This window comes from Phoca vitulina, unplaced genomic scaffold (assembly GCF_004348235.1).
Source record: "Phoca vitulina isolate PV1807 unplaced genomic scaffold, GSC_HSeal_1.0 scaffold43, whole genome shotgun sequence".
Taxonomy (NCBI): Eukaryota; Metazoa; Chordata; class Mammalia; order Carnivora; family Phocidae; genus Phoca; species Phoca vitulina.
The window spans coordinates 11,150,475-11,166,397 of record NW_022589746.1 but is presented as its reverse complement, the minus strand read 5'-3'; the positions used below and the strand labels follow the sequence as shown (position 1 = coordinate 11,166,397).

The 15,923-nt window shown below is 41.2% G+C and overlaps 1 protein-coding gene across 4 annotated transcripts in view; it reads right to left on the bottom strand.

Moving 5' to 3' along the window:
• RNLS (renalase, FAD dependent amine oxidase) overlaps nucleotides 1–15,923 on the bottom strand; it is a 268,188-nt gene that overhangs the window by 46,645 nt on the left and 205,620 nt on the right. For all 4 annotated transcript variants that reach the window (XM_032430322.1, XM_032430324.1, XM_032430325.1 and 1 more), the window contains exon 5: nucleotides 9,915–10,088. In XM_032430322.1, the coding sequence (XP_032286213.1) occupies nucleotides 9,915–10,088 (174 nt within the window). The remainder of the gene's footprint in view (nucleotides 1–9,914; nucleotides 10,089–15,923) is intronic.

Genomic DNA, 15,923 nt, shown 5'->3' with positions numbered 1-15,923 from the left:
TATAAAAATAGCATTTACTGCCCTACTGTGTGCCAGGCTACCGGTACTAGGATTTTCAGACATACCATCACACTCAGCCCCTGAAACATTCCTGGGAGATGTTATTAACCTTATACTTACAGTACAGGTAAGTGAAACTGAGAGAGATTATGAAACTTATTCATGGTCAGAGCTTTCTAAGGCTGAATCATGTGAAAAGGCTGCCATTCAACTAAATGGCTCAAACTAACTGGAAGAGTTGAGTTATACTTCGGAGCTAGGTCTCTGTGAGTGCAAAGCCCACTACATCATGCTGGATAGTACCGGTTGTTTTTGACCATCCATGAGAATAAAAACTAAGTCATGAATTATACAGTAAAGAATTCACCACTCCCCGAGCTTGGGTTAATATGAACTCATCATTTACGGCAAGGTTTCTATGCAAGATAGCATTTCATTTTAATACCATCGGGATACAAAACAGAGACATGATTGCTAAACTGTGGCAGGGAAATGACACATTTGCAGAGCTTATCACATATTTTCTAAGTTCAATATTTCAGCTGGAGCACAGTTGTTCTTTATCCAAGTATTAAAAAGAACTATCTTTCACAAAGAGAACAGTGGGATCCTTTGAAGCGTAACCTTGGAAATCAAGGTCTGTGTTACAGGGCATCATTCAAAACAGATGTATATTCTCTAGAGACCACGGTAAATTTGTTGCTGAGAATGCTTGTACCTCTTTGGGGAGAAGGCTCCATAAAATTTCCAGGTCTTACTGGCAATCCCTCTGATACGGTCTAGTCAACTAGTCCCAGTGTTCGAGGCACGGAGAGCCTCCCAAAGAGGCTTCTGATCATTCTGATTGCCAAGAACTCACATGTGCTTTTCAAAGGCTTCCAGATTCAGAAATTACAAAGGGAGCTCATTCATTTTATATGATTCAAAGGGCAGTGCTAACAGATCCCTAGATTGTCTTAGGGATGAACAATGGGCTGACTAGCTATTAATTTTCCTTGCCTGCTAAGTGGGTGACCGGGGCCGAAGGCTTAATTCTCAGTGTCAGCGAAGCATTAATTCTCAGGACCAGGGAAGGGCATCTCAGAACTACACTGAGGATGATGGGCTCAGCAAATTATTGAGCTCCAAGTCCACGCTCCCATTATGCCGTGATGTTAGTGTCTATCTCATATTTTCAGTCTGGATGCAGATAAGAGGGACCAGCTAATGAATAGCGTGCATGATGGATCGTGGCATGTATCCCGCTACAGGGGAGAACTTCTAATTCTGGAGAAAGCAGCAGGCTCTGCAAACAGGGCATTTCAATTCTTCAGCCCACAAGACATTTAGATTGACCTGAGGCGGAATTCTTGACAGGGAGGGAAATGGTGAAATCTTTTCTGAGGGAGCTCTAGGCAAAGGACCTCTTTGGGTCAATGTCGTCATAGGCCCGAATAAAAATGGACCAGAATTAAGACCTGTCAAGCTCTCATCCAGCTCAGCGGTCTACACAGCCTCTCAGGACCCGAGGCTCACAAGCTGACGGAGTGCTACGGAGCTTTACAAGACTGTTCTCAACTTGCAGAGGTTTTGAGATGCCTCCAGGATGATGAAAACCACGCACTTGTCTGGGAAGCAGAGCAAAGCACATCATTTTGAGCCTTGGCTTCCAACCCAGAGTGTTGACAGCTTCACTTCAGACCACTGTAAGGACTTAACTTCACGATCCTTCGAAACAGTTCAGTCCCACAGAGACAGTCTTTTCCCAATTCCCCATCCCCCCAGCGGGTTGACCCAGTCGCAGGTATAATGGAAGCAGCAAGTTGGACTTTACTTTATTCGAGGTCCAGAGGATGAGGAGTTCTGTCTTGATTCAAAATATGGTTCTCAACACAAGATGTGGGCTTGCCACCCTCCAAGGGCCCGCTCGGAAACTAACCTGAAGAAATCTCAAAGTTCCTATCAAATTTCATCCTAGATATTCCCCAAAGCGCCTGGACTATGTTGACTTTACTCAACAAGTCCCCAATAAAAAAGCAAGCATGGATTTAAAGTAGTTGCTCAATCCAGAGCTGTGTTGGGTTGTAGGGAGCTGTGGGAGTGGTCACAGAGTAAATCATCCAGCAAAGAAGTTACAAATCCACGCAGTGATCCCTCGGGTCAAGCCAGAGCCTTCCATCATCCAGCTGGCTTTTTCCTCTTCTCCTTCTCTGCTCCTCCCCGTCCCCGTTGTCTCAGGACGTCTGAAATTTTCTCCTCAATTAGGCAAAGCAATTTAGCTCTCCCTGTTTCCATTCCCAATTGGCACCCCATCCCTTTCAGGTGCTCAGGAGACAAAAGAACCACCCCTTAAAAGGACTGGAATCACAAATAGCCAAAATTAGGTGTTATTACATTTAATAGAGCAGTTTTTTATCAGACAATAGCTACCCACCTAGTTCCATGACCTTTGTTAGCAGAGAGGACAGAAAGACCATGGCAAGTCCCACCTGGGCCCCTCTGCGGATCTTTCCCCCATTGCTGTACACTGACCTCCCTCACCTCCTTACTAAGCCAAGACAGAGTTCTCCCTTGATTTTTCCTTTCGAAATTGGCAGCAGTAATGGCAGCCTTTGCCAGTTTTTCTGTTGCTCTCACCTACGACCTCTCAGTTTCAGATCCGTACACCATCGCCTGATTCTCATTCCCGCCTTCTGCCCCACTAACCGTGGATAAAACCACACTCAGTCACCAGCACATCTGGCTCTTGCATTCGAGACCCATTCTGAGACTCACCAAAGACCCAACGTGAAGGTCTTTGGTGAGTCTCAGCCCGACAGCCACAACTTCAGGCCAACAGCCCAAGTGAAAATACCACTCTCAGAGGGCAGGGCAGGCAGAACACAGAGGGGGAAGGTTGGAAAAAAAGGGACTAAGGATATTCAATCCTGCTCAACTTCTCAGTGTGGCTGTTCTGTACATTTGTAATTTGCAACTGTTTGTAGTTACAGAAATGCCAGGAAGCTACAGACTCCAGACTTCCCTCACCCTTTTGCTCACTGCCTCCTGGACATTTCATGACTTACTTGTATGGAACTTTTTAGCAGCCCCAGGAGAAAGTTAAATAACAGGCCGGGCTAAAGTTTCTGACTTATTCACGGACTGAAATGTTTCATGGCCCCCACTTCTCATTTCTTCACCTAAAGAAAGAAGAGTATTGGCTCCATGTTGACAGAAGGTCTTAAGTGTTGTTTTAAAAGCTTATAATATTGTCACGAGGCAACACGACTTTCCCCGGTTTTGATTACAGATGTGAGTTAATGGTCTCTATGTTGTCTCTGTTCGTGCATCCATTTATATTTAGGAGGATGCTTCCTTGACTCCAGGTCACTCGTCCCAACAGAGCCTCTCTATCTCTTTCCTTCAGAATTCCACATTTGAGCAGACCACGGAACTCTGTTTCATGAGGGTGGGGACTAAGAGGCCCTAGTTCTTAGCACAGAGCCATTCAATACATATTCGTAAATAACTGCTCAACAAATTGAGAATGTAAACATATAAAGCAACTATCTGTGACTTCAGTTATTCTGAAAGAAACGTCCGTAAAATATCTTTCCTGGTAATACTCTCCACAGGATATTTTTAAAGTTTGGGGTTTTTTTTTGTTTTTTTTTTTGTTTTTGTTATTTCCGAGGGATAAGCAGACTAAAGTTTGTTTTTGATGTTATATATTTCGCTGCATTTTCCAGTTTCCTTCCGTCTCTGGCATTGATTTTCATGTGAGTTAATTTGCTTGGCAAGTGGGAGGGCACGTGCTCTCTTGGGTGTAAATCGTTCCCCTTGAGGATAGCTTGATAGGGAATCCAGAGGCTGAAAGGGGTCTGCTGTTTGTTTTTACTTTGTGTGCAAATGTTCTCCTTACAAGATGGGCTCAGTAATTTCACTCTCTAATGAAAATCCTTTTTGTTTTGAGAATTGGCAAATATTATGTGAAATGAGATCAGTGCATTTTATGATTTGTGCCTATTGATTTAAGTGACAACAAACAGACATTTAGTTTTACGTGTATGTGTATACACACGTAGACACACACGTGTATTTTTTCCTTCCTGGGAGATCATCCCAAGATTTCGATATTACGATCATGTGACATTCTGGGGCATCACTGTAATAATGAGATGGATATTTGTAATTAGTATTGGCTGTTTAGTAAATTGTCTTAACAGGTTGATCTGGACAGCAGCAGCTACCTAATTGAGTCACAAATCACTATGTCTATTATACAAAAGACAGCATATCATGCGTCTTGTAACTGGTTATTGCTGGTTATTTTAAGACAATGATTGCTATTTTACCTGGGAGCTCTGCTTCTGGAGTTCGTATTTTAAAACAAAAGCCCGAACAGGAAACCTAACCATTTTTCAGGATTACAGCTCTTTTTTCCTTTCCTTCCCCCCACACTACAGTCCCTTTCCTTCTTCTCCCTCTTCCTTTTTTGTTCTACTTCAAAGTGTTACCTCTCTTGGGGCGCCTGGGTGGGTGGCTCAGTGACTGACTCTTGATTTTGGCTCAGGTCATGATCTCATGGGTCGTGAGATCGAGCCCCGCATGAGCAGGGAGTCTGTTTGAGGATTCTCCCACTCTCTCTGCCCCTCTCCCCACCCCATGTTGGTGCATGCGCACTCTCTCTAAAATAAATAAATCAGTCTTTAAAAAAACCCCAAGTGCTACCTCTCTTGATTACATTTTCTGCAAGTTTAAGGGCAAATAATTCCACATTTATTCGCATCCTAAAGCAGACCACTTTGTGCTGTCAATTGCACGGCTGTCTGCTTAACTGGAACAAGCACAAACTCCCTTAAGCGAACCCAAGGTGACTGGATTTGAGGCCCCAGGCTCATCCCAATTATTTACAGGATTTCGTATTATGCTCCTGTTTTTTATAAAGAGTTGATGGAATAGACAGCTCGGTGAAGAACATTCCTGCGTCTTCTGTTAGAGGCAAGACATATTAGACTAGCGTTTGTTACTCAAGGATCCCTGACAGTAAAGTCCTGGCAGGTGTAAATTCCATGTGATGAAAACGTTTGTTCATTTGTTTGTTTTCTTTGGGAATGAATTGAACGGATTCCTTTGATGAGTTATCGAAAGCTGTGTAATTATAGTCATTGGCCATTGACATTTCTAGAATTGCAGATTATATTAATCTCCTCAGATTGCTGCCTATTGGCTATTTTACTATCGTTCATACTCTTCCTGATGGTGAACAGGGAAGGATGCTGAAATTGTGACCAACCATTTTCAGGGTAACTTATATATCTTACTTATTAAGGCCACCCAGCCTCCTATCTGCACTGGTATCAGAGGGCTGCATTCACCAAAGGGAGGCTTTTATATTTATGCCCTTTGCTTTGGGAAATATAATATCCAAATGCAAGAGTGGCATTATTAGTTGTAATAATAGGTGCCATAGATACTGACTTATTACTTGCTAAGTGCTATATGAAACTCCTTTTATATGTTAAAGCCATTTCATCCCCAAATCTCTGGGGTTGGTATTGTTTTCCTCAACATACTGATCAATAAACAGATAGTTTAAGTAATTTATCCAAAATCAAACAGCTATTAAGAGGTAGAACTGAGTTGAATCTAAGAAGTTACTCCTGGCCAGGCTAATTCCAAATATAAGATCTTGAGAGGGATCTCTTGGGATCTTCTTGGGAGATGTGAAATAATAGAATATATATACATATATTAGTCTCTCCCCTTGGCTCCTGGCTCAGAGCTCCTAAAATCTTTGTAATTTCCCAAGTGATAAGAGCACTAAAAACATCTTTTGTTCAAATAGTTGGTCTTTGATCCTGGTTCCTAACACAGAGCTCCTAAATCCCTTGGAATTTCTTGAGGGATAGAAGTTATCTTTTTTTTTTTTTTAAAGATTTTATTTATTTATTTGACAGAGAGAGAGACAGCGAGAGAGGGAACACAAGCCGGGGGAGCGGGAGAGGGAGAAGCAGGCTTCCCGCGGAGCAGGGAGCCCGATGCGGGGCTCCATCCCCGGACCCTGGGATCATGACCTGAGCCGAAGGCAGACACTTAACGACTGAGCCACCCAGGTGCCCCAGAAGTTATCTTTTGTTCTAATGAGGCAACTCTTGGTGGGTTCCAGGGTAGCTTCAAGCTTCTTCCATCTCTAAAAAAAAAAATTAGTATTTTTCTATTGATGGCTTCCAGATCAGCCTTTGCCAACCCCCTTCACTGGCCTACGATTCCCTTGCAGGTTGGAGGCACAAACAGTGATGTCAAGTCAGGGTTTCCCAAGGGTGTCCAGGGGCACCATTTCTGTTGGATATTAGTAGGTATGGCACTCAAATAAAATACCCCTGGTCAAATACATTTGGGAAATTTTAGATTACATGAAGTGAGAAGGTGGCTTCTTAAAAATAGGAATGTCTTTTAATAGAGCAATATGACCTGAAACTCTCTAAATTCGAGATAAAGTTGGTAGCATTTTGCAAATGTATGTGATCACAGAGCCCCTTCCCACAGAGCATATCAAGGAACTCGTGTTCCATTGAACGCATTTTGGGAAACACAAACCTAAGTACGGTGGCTCCCACCCCTAACTATCGGTACCTGAAGCTGGCTCTCACATGTCTTGGAATTCAGCCCTTCTGCCTACGGAGATCTGGGTTCTCACTGTGGCTTTCTGCATGAACTGTCTATTCCCGACATCTGACAAATGACTACTCCTTGACCTCTGTCTGGTCTGGCCCACGAATCCTTCATCCTCTGGCTCTCTGTAAGACCTAACAACAGCCTGCATTTTGTGGACTCAACCCTGCCACTTTTTTCTTGCTGCTGCCTTACCTCCCCTTCATTACTTGACTGTGTATATTTACAGTATTAATTCTAGATTCGATCAGACACTCCAAGGACAGGGTGGGTGCGGGGTAGTGTTAGCAACATAAAGAGACAACTCTTACTGGTCTACTTAAATATCAGCGCCAATAAAATATAGAGGAGTTATTCTATGTGGACATTTATATTGTATGAATTCAACTAGACACACATAGCACCCTGGGCCCAGATAGTGAGGGAAAAAAAAAAAAAGTTTAAATGCAAGGCAGTTAGATTTTATGTTAGGGGACGCCATTACTGGAGGCCACCCATAATTTAAAACTCGCATAATCCAAGATTAACTCGCCATAAAACTGGCAAAGAAAGGCAGGCATTTCGTTGCTGTCCGAAGAGGCACCTGCTATAACAAAAACAGGGTTTCCAATCTACCCAGGCTTCCCGCTTCAAAACTCTGTGGTTGTTAATGCAAAAAAATTTTTTTTTATTTTTCTTATTTCAGATGCTACCAATCATGTGAGAATTTATTAATATGTTTCTCTTGCGCTCTTTCAAAGTTGCATACCTCTTTAATAAATTGCTACTGCATTGTACTCTGGGTGCTGTCACTCACCGCCCCACTCCATTCGTACAGCGATTTAATCTGTTAGGAGCTACGACTGCTATTTCTTTCCGTGCGCCGTTCACAGTAGAAAATATCACTCTGTCCTATAAGTGCAAGCCAACTACTTCATCTGGCCTCAACCAAAGAAACTGAAATCTATGGGATGTTGGAACGATGGCTATCCTGAATTTACTGAAAGGTATTTCTCTCTCCAAAATGTCATGTAGATTTAAGTGATTTTCAAAGATGATTCTGAACCTACACGGTTCTTCTCTTTATGTGTCAACTTTAGAAATTTACCTCCCGTCTACGATGTGACTTGACTTGAAAATTCACGATGGGCGTTATGTATTGCCAACCTAGCATCTGCTACTCTCTTCTTTCCTCCAAACAAAACCCTATTTTATTCAGGTATCTACCCCTCATATGACTCAAGGAAGATGATCCTAACAGCAATTCCAGGAGTAAATCTTGATCTGTCTAGTTCTTCGTGGCAGTCCCATGCCCCCTGCCAGTGAATGATGACTTTCAGACTGGTCAAGTAACCGAATTCTGACCTATGACATACAAGATGACGTCAGTTGAGGGGGCTCTGGAAAGAATTCCTTGATTCTTAGAAAGAAACAGAAACAGAATGGTCCCTCTTCTTCCTGAACATATTGGGTCTGGATGTGATTCCAGTGGTTAGTGCTATCTTGCACCAATCCTCTGAGAAAGAAGGTCTCTACCTCAAGAGTGAAGAGAGCAGAGAAGGATAATTCTAGGTCCTTGAAGATATTGCTCAGGTCTTGAATTGATCCTTCCTGCTGTCTCCCCAACTTCTTCCTCTTCGATAATGTGTCAGTCAGCTTGGACCGGCGTAACAAAATGGCATAGACTGCATGGCTTAAACAATAGAAATGTATTTCTCTTTGCTCCAGAGGCTGGGAAATTCAAGATCAAGGTGCCAGGCGATTGGGTTTCTGGTAAAGCTTCCCTTCCTGGCTTGCAGAAAGCCTGCCTTCCCGCCTTCTCACCATCCTCATTCAACCTTCCCTTAGTATGTGCACGAGGAGAGAAAACTCTCTCTTCCTCATTTTGTAAGGCCGCCAATCATCCTGGATTAGGATCCCACCCTTATGACCTCATTTAACCTTCATTATATACTAAGAGCCTTATCTCCGAATGTAATCACACTGGAGATTAGGGCTTCAACACGTGAATTTCGGAGGGATACAATTCAGTCCACAGCAGATAATACAAATGATAATATAACATAACTCACACCCTTATGTTGTTTAAACAACTTTAAATTGGTTTTTCTGTTACATATTACTGAATACACCCTAACAGATATCGTATCTTATGAAACAGGACACAAAGGATAATGTCCAACTCATAACATATAACGTGAGAAGATCAAGGGCTATTCTTTTCTCAGAACAAAGAAGTTGTAGAGTTAAAAATGGTTACTCCATTGTTGTTACAGGGCATTTCATGAACCGCTGATTGTACATATATGTGGTATCATGTTAACATAAACAGTCTAGCCCTGAGGGAGTTTTAAGTTATAAAAGAAACATTTTTCTAAGATCAAGTACTCTGATATAAAAACCATACGCCAGCCCAGTTCTATCATTATAAAGTTCTGCCAAGCCAAGAGATGTTAGTTGGTGATTTTATCAAGCAAGACTTCTAACTAATGGCTTGGTGAAACCATCACTGCAACAGAAAACACCATAACGAACTGAAACGACAATTCCCTGCAAGAATTTAGTTGTTTCCGGTCATTAGAGCTTATTCTTCAAAAAGCAGTTATCTTAGGGATCATTCTAATCCTGCGAAAAAGAAGACACTTTCTCCTTTATTCCTGAGATGAGCGTTATGTTGATTCTTGCAATTCCAACCTAATTTTAATAACTACCTTCAACGAAAAGGGTGGAGTGGAGATGTTAGCCCATTCTAGTGAAGCTCTTATGAAACAATTTACCTATCATTTTCGTCATATTGTACACAAAGTAATTTTATGTAGTCTTCCAGATGAAAATCAAATAAATAAGATGATACTGAAGTGAAGGATTTTCATAACATAGTAAAATTCGCTTTTTATTTCTAGCTTGGGAAGTGGAAAGAGTAGCACTTAGCAAATCTTAGAAACAAAGCCAAACAAACAGAAAACAACTCCACCAAGCCACAAAGGAGGAGAGATACTTCTGCATATAGATGGACCCATAGTAAAGCAATAGAACTTGGGCCATTTTGAAATCTTAAAACTTCTGACACTATTTTCATGAACTCAGTAATACAAACCATGTGGTGAATGATTTTCTGAAAAACTTTGCTGGTTTCACTGTGTATTTTATTATTGGCCAAATGTGACATTAAATTTTATCCCCTGTGGCTTGGAGTTAAATGCTTGCTCTGTTCAGAATGGCAACACTCAATTAAACAGCATTTTTCATGATCTACACCCACCATTGTTACTGTATTTAAGGGAAATAATGGGGGTACTGACCTATATTGCGTTTCTTATTATCAATGGAGATGAAGCGTATGCAGGGATTACTGGTGATGTACTGCCCAGCCCAAGGGACATCAATCTTCGTGCCAGCTTCATAAAAGAGGCCCAGAGCGTAGCGAGAGGAGTAGCTCACAGACTCCAGTTGCTGCCTTTGGCATTTGCTAATTACTGTGGAAGAAAAAATATAGGGCATTAAACTTGAAAATATCATCTTTCCTTTTAGTGCATCAAATATAAAAACGTCCTCTAAACCAGTTCCAACTGTGGCCCTTAACTCTGTCTCACTCACGATGAATTTTGAAAGGTAGTGCAAAACAGCATCAGCTCTAATTTCTTTTTGCAATGATTACTGACCTTGGCACAATTGTTTTTAACCAAGCTGAAGGTCCAAACTCTTTAGACTGGCATTCAAGGCTCTCGAAATCTGGCACCATGTTGCTTTTCCAGCTTTGGATCCCAGTTATTATCCTGGGACTATCTGGCAACACTATAGGGTCCACATACTGAGCACTTACTAGGAGTCAGGGTCCTTGCCAAACACTTGATAAAGGCATTTCACTCTATCCTAACAAAAGCTGAATAAAGTAGAGTATTACTCGCACATTCCAGGCAAGGAGGCTAGTGCACCATCCCTTATGAACCCTTAAATTCTTCTATGGTCATATAGGTTTTGTTTGTCATCTTTCTTGCAGTGGATTACAATTCCTTAAGCATGGCAACCATACCTTAGGCATCTGTGTCCTAAGCCTCTACCCTACTCATTACACGCATACCAAAAAATGAAAGCACAAAGGAACAGAAAGGCAAACACAGACACACAAAGTTAGTTAAAATGTAGGAGGTAAATCATCAATCCCCAAATGGAGAAAGACTGGGAAAGAAATTAGGCAGGTTTGGGTTCAAATTCTGACTCCGCCATGTGACACTGGTCAAGTTACTTATTCTAAAGTAGTCTATAGTCTTCTTGTCTATAGGCAGCAATGATAGTACAGGATGTTGTGAGGATCACACCAAATAATGTGTAGCACAGTGCTTGGCATAGGATACGTGTTAACCAAACAGCCACTTTTTCTATTACAGAGAAGAAAATATTTGTTCCATCCGGGACGGGGAAGGAGGAGATTTTCCTCACTTTTCAATCTCCATCTATCTTCCTACCCTCAAGGGTGTCAGGGAATTGCTTGTTCATATATGCACAGCATTAATAATGTGGGTTTCAGAGAAGGCCACAGTTCTATTCTGAAGGCTTAGGCAGGCTGGTTCAGACAGGAAACATATACAACTTTTTCGTGTAATTATTGAAAACTGTCCTAATCTACAACAGGGGGGGATAGGCAGACCTCAGGGATGGGCAGTACTTCAGCTAAACCTTAGGGAAGAGGCCTTAGGAGCTAGGGAGAAGGTATGAAGGTTATTCAATGAATTATTTAAGCACACTAATAATCCTATACATTATCATAGCGTATTCTTGGCTACAAAATATTTTTAGAACTAAGACCTTCTTGGATCTTCACAAAAGCCCTGTAAATTAGGTGTTTTTACCATCCTCATTTTACACCCCTAGGAAGCCGATATTCAGAGAGGTTAATGAAACGGCCCTGGGTTACACAGCTTCCAAGTCGTGCGGCCAATGAAACCAGAACTCCCGTACTGGAGTCACGTATATGCTCTCCCCTCCTGAGCTGTAATTCTGAGCTTCAAAGTGAAATTTGGCATTGCTTTCTCCTCTGACAGGAATGCCTATTTTGCACTCACTCAGAAGTAAAGGCATCATCATCGTTCCCTCTAACCATCATTGTCTGCCTTATTGAAAGATTGAACTACTTGATGAACAAATGATCTGACACTGGCCTTGTTATACTCAGTGTCTCTTGGGGTTCATTTTATTATTTAATCTGCTGTTACAGTTATGGCCTGATGTTATGCTTACTGCTTTCTGAGACGAAGGAGGGGAAGGAGACTCTTACTGGCGGTTGAGCACATACCATGGACTTTGGGGCTTATTGCTGTTTCTCATTTTTTCAATTAAAAACCAAAGCAACAGAACTGTGTCATCAGCTATGTGGTAACTGAAAGGGCCTAAAACTCTCTCTCTCTCTTTTTTTTAACCCAAATTGAAGGGCCAACCAGGTTGACAACCAAACTGAACCCCCCCCCCCGCCAACATGCACACATTTCACCAGTTTTTAGACAAGCTGCCAAGTGGCAGACCCCACTGGGTGGCCCCATGAAAAGGTAACTGGTCAGTCTCTATCCAGACACAGGCATTAACCATAAAGACCCTCGCCTGCTCCGGGAGCCCCACGGTTCACTCTGAGGACAGGGAGGTATGACTTCTGATGGCAACAATCTCAATTTCTGGACATATGCACTTACGAACAATCATCGTTAGGGCTGGAAAAGTTTTGAATTGTTGTAGAGCCTAAAAAAATGGAGTTATTTTGTTTGAAAAATTTTCTTATGCAGAATGCTGAGGGGAGCATCCCTAGGTTCCAAACATATATTTTTTGGCAAGAAAAATGATAGGTTTTCTACTATCATGTATTCAAAAGGGCCATATATCCACAAAACAAGGCTTAGATAAAAATGCCGAATTCCAGTATAATGAATCTTCACCTGGATGTCACCCTCGCTGAATTCTGAACCACCAGGGTTATATAATTACGTTTCATGGATGTGTGTGATGTGTGGATATGGGGAGACAAAGGACAGGGAGAGAGAGAGAAACAGGCCTGAGCTGTACTCCTGAATTAAATCAAGTAATTTCATTTTCTTGTTTCTTAACCTATAAAAGAAACCTAAACATATATATTCTGCCTATTTCCTATATATTTTTTTAAAAATATTTTATTTATTGATCTGAGAGAGAGGGAGAGAAAGAGCTAGCATGAGCCAGGGGTGGGGAGGGGAGAGGCAGAGGGAGAAGCAGACTCCCCGCTGAGCAAGGAGCCCGATGTGGGGCTCGATCCCAGGACCCTGAGATCATGACCTGAGCTGAAGGCAGATGCTTAACTGACTGAGTCACACAGGTGCTCCTATTTCCTCTATTTTTTTGGTGATCATCTCATTCATTCATTCATTCATTGCCTACTTTATGCCAGGCACTATTCTAGATATCAGGGACATGACGCCGAAAGCTAAAGCCTCTGCTCTCATATAGCTCACATTCTAGTCGGAGAGAGGCCAGTTATAAACTGAGAACCAAGTCAATGGTATGGCAGTTGGTGAGAAGAACTATAAAGAAAAATGAAGCAGGATAAATGGATAAACGTGACAGGTCTGTGTGGTGACGCTGTTGTATACAGGCTGTCAGGGATCTATGTCTCCTCTGAGGATTTTATTCTGATTGACATGGGTAGTTACTGCTGGTTATGAGCCAAAGACAGATACTACCAAGCCTCTGTTTTAAAGACTATTATTCTGGCTACAGATAAAGACTCCAAGAGAGGAAGTGGGTAAACACTATTGGAGTCACGTTAGAATGGAGATAACATAGAGGAGGGTCAGAAGTGGTTACATTTTGGATGGAATATATATGTGTGTATGTTTGTGTGTGTGTATATATATCTATGTGTATATAAACACATTTACATTACCTATTTTATACGTGTGTGTATTTATATTTATAAATATTTATAAATATTTATTTATATTTTATTTGTATTTATATTTATAAATATATATCATGTAATTTTTAATTTTCATAAAGAGAAGTATGCCTTGATGAATTTTCCTACAAACATACCAGTATAACCACCAGCTAGATGAAGAAACAGAATATTACCAGAACCCCAGAATCTACCTTGGCCCCACTTTTCAGGCCCTCCCTGCCAAAGGGAATCAGTACTCCTGAATTCTAACCCCACAGACTGGTTCAGTTGTTCTCGAACGTCACATACACAGAATGATGCAGTGCGTACTCTTAGTGTTCGGCTTCTTTCACTCAATACTAAGCTTGCGATATTTACAGATGCTGTTGTAGGTAGTTGTAGTTAGTCCCCACTGTAGGATAGGACATTTCCTATCATCCTATCATTTCCACAGTTCCTACTGTGGATGGACATTTGGATTGCTTGTAGTATTTGGTGATGACAAACGTAATGTGAAGAGCATACCATGTGTTTCTCTCGGGTATATACCTAGCACTGGGGCTCCCGAGCATGGGGTTCCCTTCCACTCAGCTTTCCAGATCCTGCCAGATGTTTTCTAAAGTGATTGTGCCAACCTGCACTGCCCCCCCCACACCCACCCCGCAGTGAACGGAAGTTCAGTTGCTCTACATCTTTGTCCATGTTTGCTACTACCTAACCACCTCCTTAATTTGGGGGTGTAGTGATATCACACTGTGGTTTTACTCTGCATTGCATGGTGACTCATGTTTGGAAAACCTGCCATGTTTATTTGGATATCCTTTAGTGATCTGTTCAAATCTTTGCTCATTGTTCTTCCGGGTTGTCTGCCTTTTTCTTATTGCTACGTAGGAGTTCTTTACATATTCTGCACAGGAGTCTTGTATGTGAATTACAGACTTTCTTCTCCGTGGCCTGCAGTTTTACTCTCTCAATCATGTGATTTTGTGAACAGAGTTTTAACTTTTATAGAATTTACCATCTTCTTCCATCTGCAGTTAGCATGTTTGTGTCCTATTTAAGAACTCTTTACCTACTCCAAAGCCTTGAAGATATTTTATTTATTTACTCTTTCTGAAAGATTTATTGGTTTACCTCACATAGGGTTTTAGACATATTTGGAAGATAAAACAGCCGTGATCCCTGTGGGCTTGGAAAGGTGGTCTGAGGGAAAGAGGTCAAATGGGGAATAGATGTGACGTTACTCCTCACTCACTCTAGTTAAACAACAGCTTTCTTATTATCTAATTTTTGAAGTTGAGGGGCACCTGGGTGGCTCAGTTGATTAAGCGTCCAACTCTTGGTTTCAGCTCAGGTCATATTAGGGTCCTAAGATGGAGCCCTGCATTGGGCTCTGTGCTCAACAGAGTCTACTTCTCCCTCTCCCTCTGCTCCTTTCCCTGCTCTCTCTCACTCATAAATAAATAAATTAAAAAAACAAAACAAAACAAAACCCTCACTAGATTGTAAGCAAATTCAGGCAAGGGCTGAGCCTCAAGAACTTTGTGTGTCCAGGTCCTCCCAACGATGACTGGTACAATGTGAGCATTCAATAAATATTAATGAATGCATCCTCATCTTAGAGTATCTGGAGAGTACACAAAGGCATAAAGAGGCAAAAGGGGGAAATAATCACTATAATCCTCACTGTCCAGAGAAAAAGCAACTATTATTAACATTTTGATATTTTTTCTTCAATATTTTCCTGACTTTTTTCTTTAAGCATGGCCATGCTGATATTATACATACGATTTTGCAATACTGCATTTTTGTTTACCTTAGGACAAAAAAATGTCATCATGAATATGATTTTCAATGCCCCCATAAAATGTGATAGAATGGACTTTGTGTAATTCACTTAACACTTCTACTAATCGTTGGACATTGTTTCCTTTTTTTGGTCTATTATAATTAAAGCTGTTATGTGTATCTTTGTGCGTTGATCTTTATCTGTGTTTTTGATCATTTCCTTAAGACAGAATAATGGAAGCGGAATTGTTAAATTGATTTTCAGAAAGACTGCACCAGCTTCTACTTTCACTAACAGTGTATGAAAGGCCCATTTCCCTGTGTCCTTGCCCGTGTTAGGTATTACCTATTTTTCTTGATAATTCAGTAGGAAAACGAGATCTTATTTTGATTTTAACATGTATTTCTTATGTTCGGATGAGACCAAACATTCTTCGTCTATGTATTTTCTCTTCTGGAAATAATTGGTCCATGTTGTTTTGCTAATTGGTCTATTAGATTGTTCCTGTTATTAAGTGGATTTTTATTAATGAGTGATATATTACAGAGGTTCTCCATTTATTGCACGTATAGAAGTTTGCCTCTGTGCTGTTTACTTTCTTAGTATCGTATAATATAATGATAT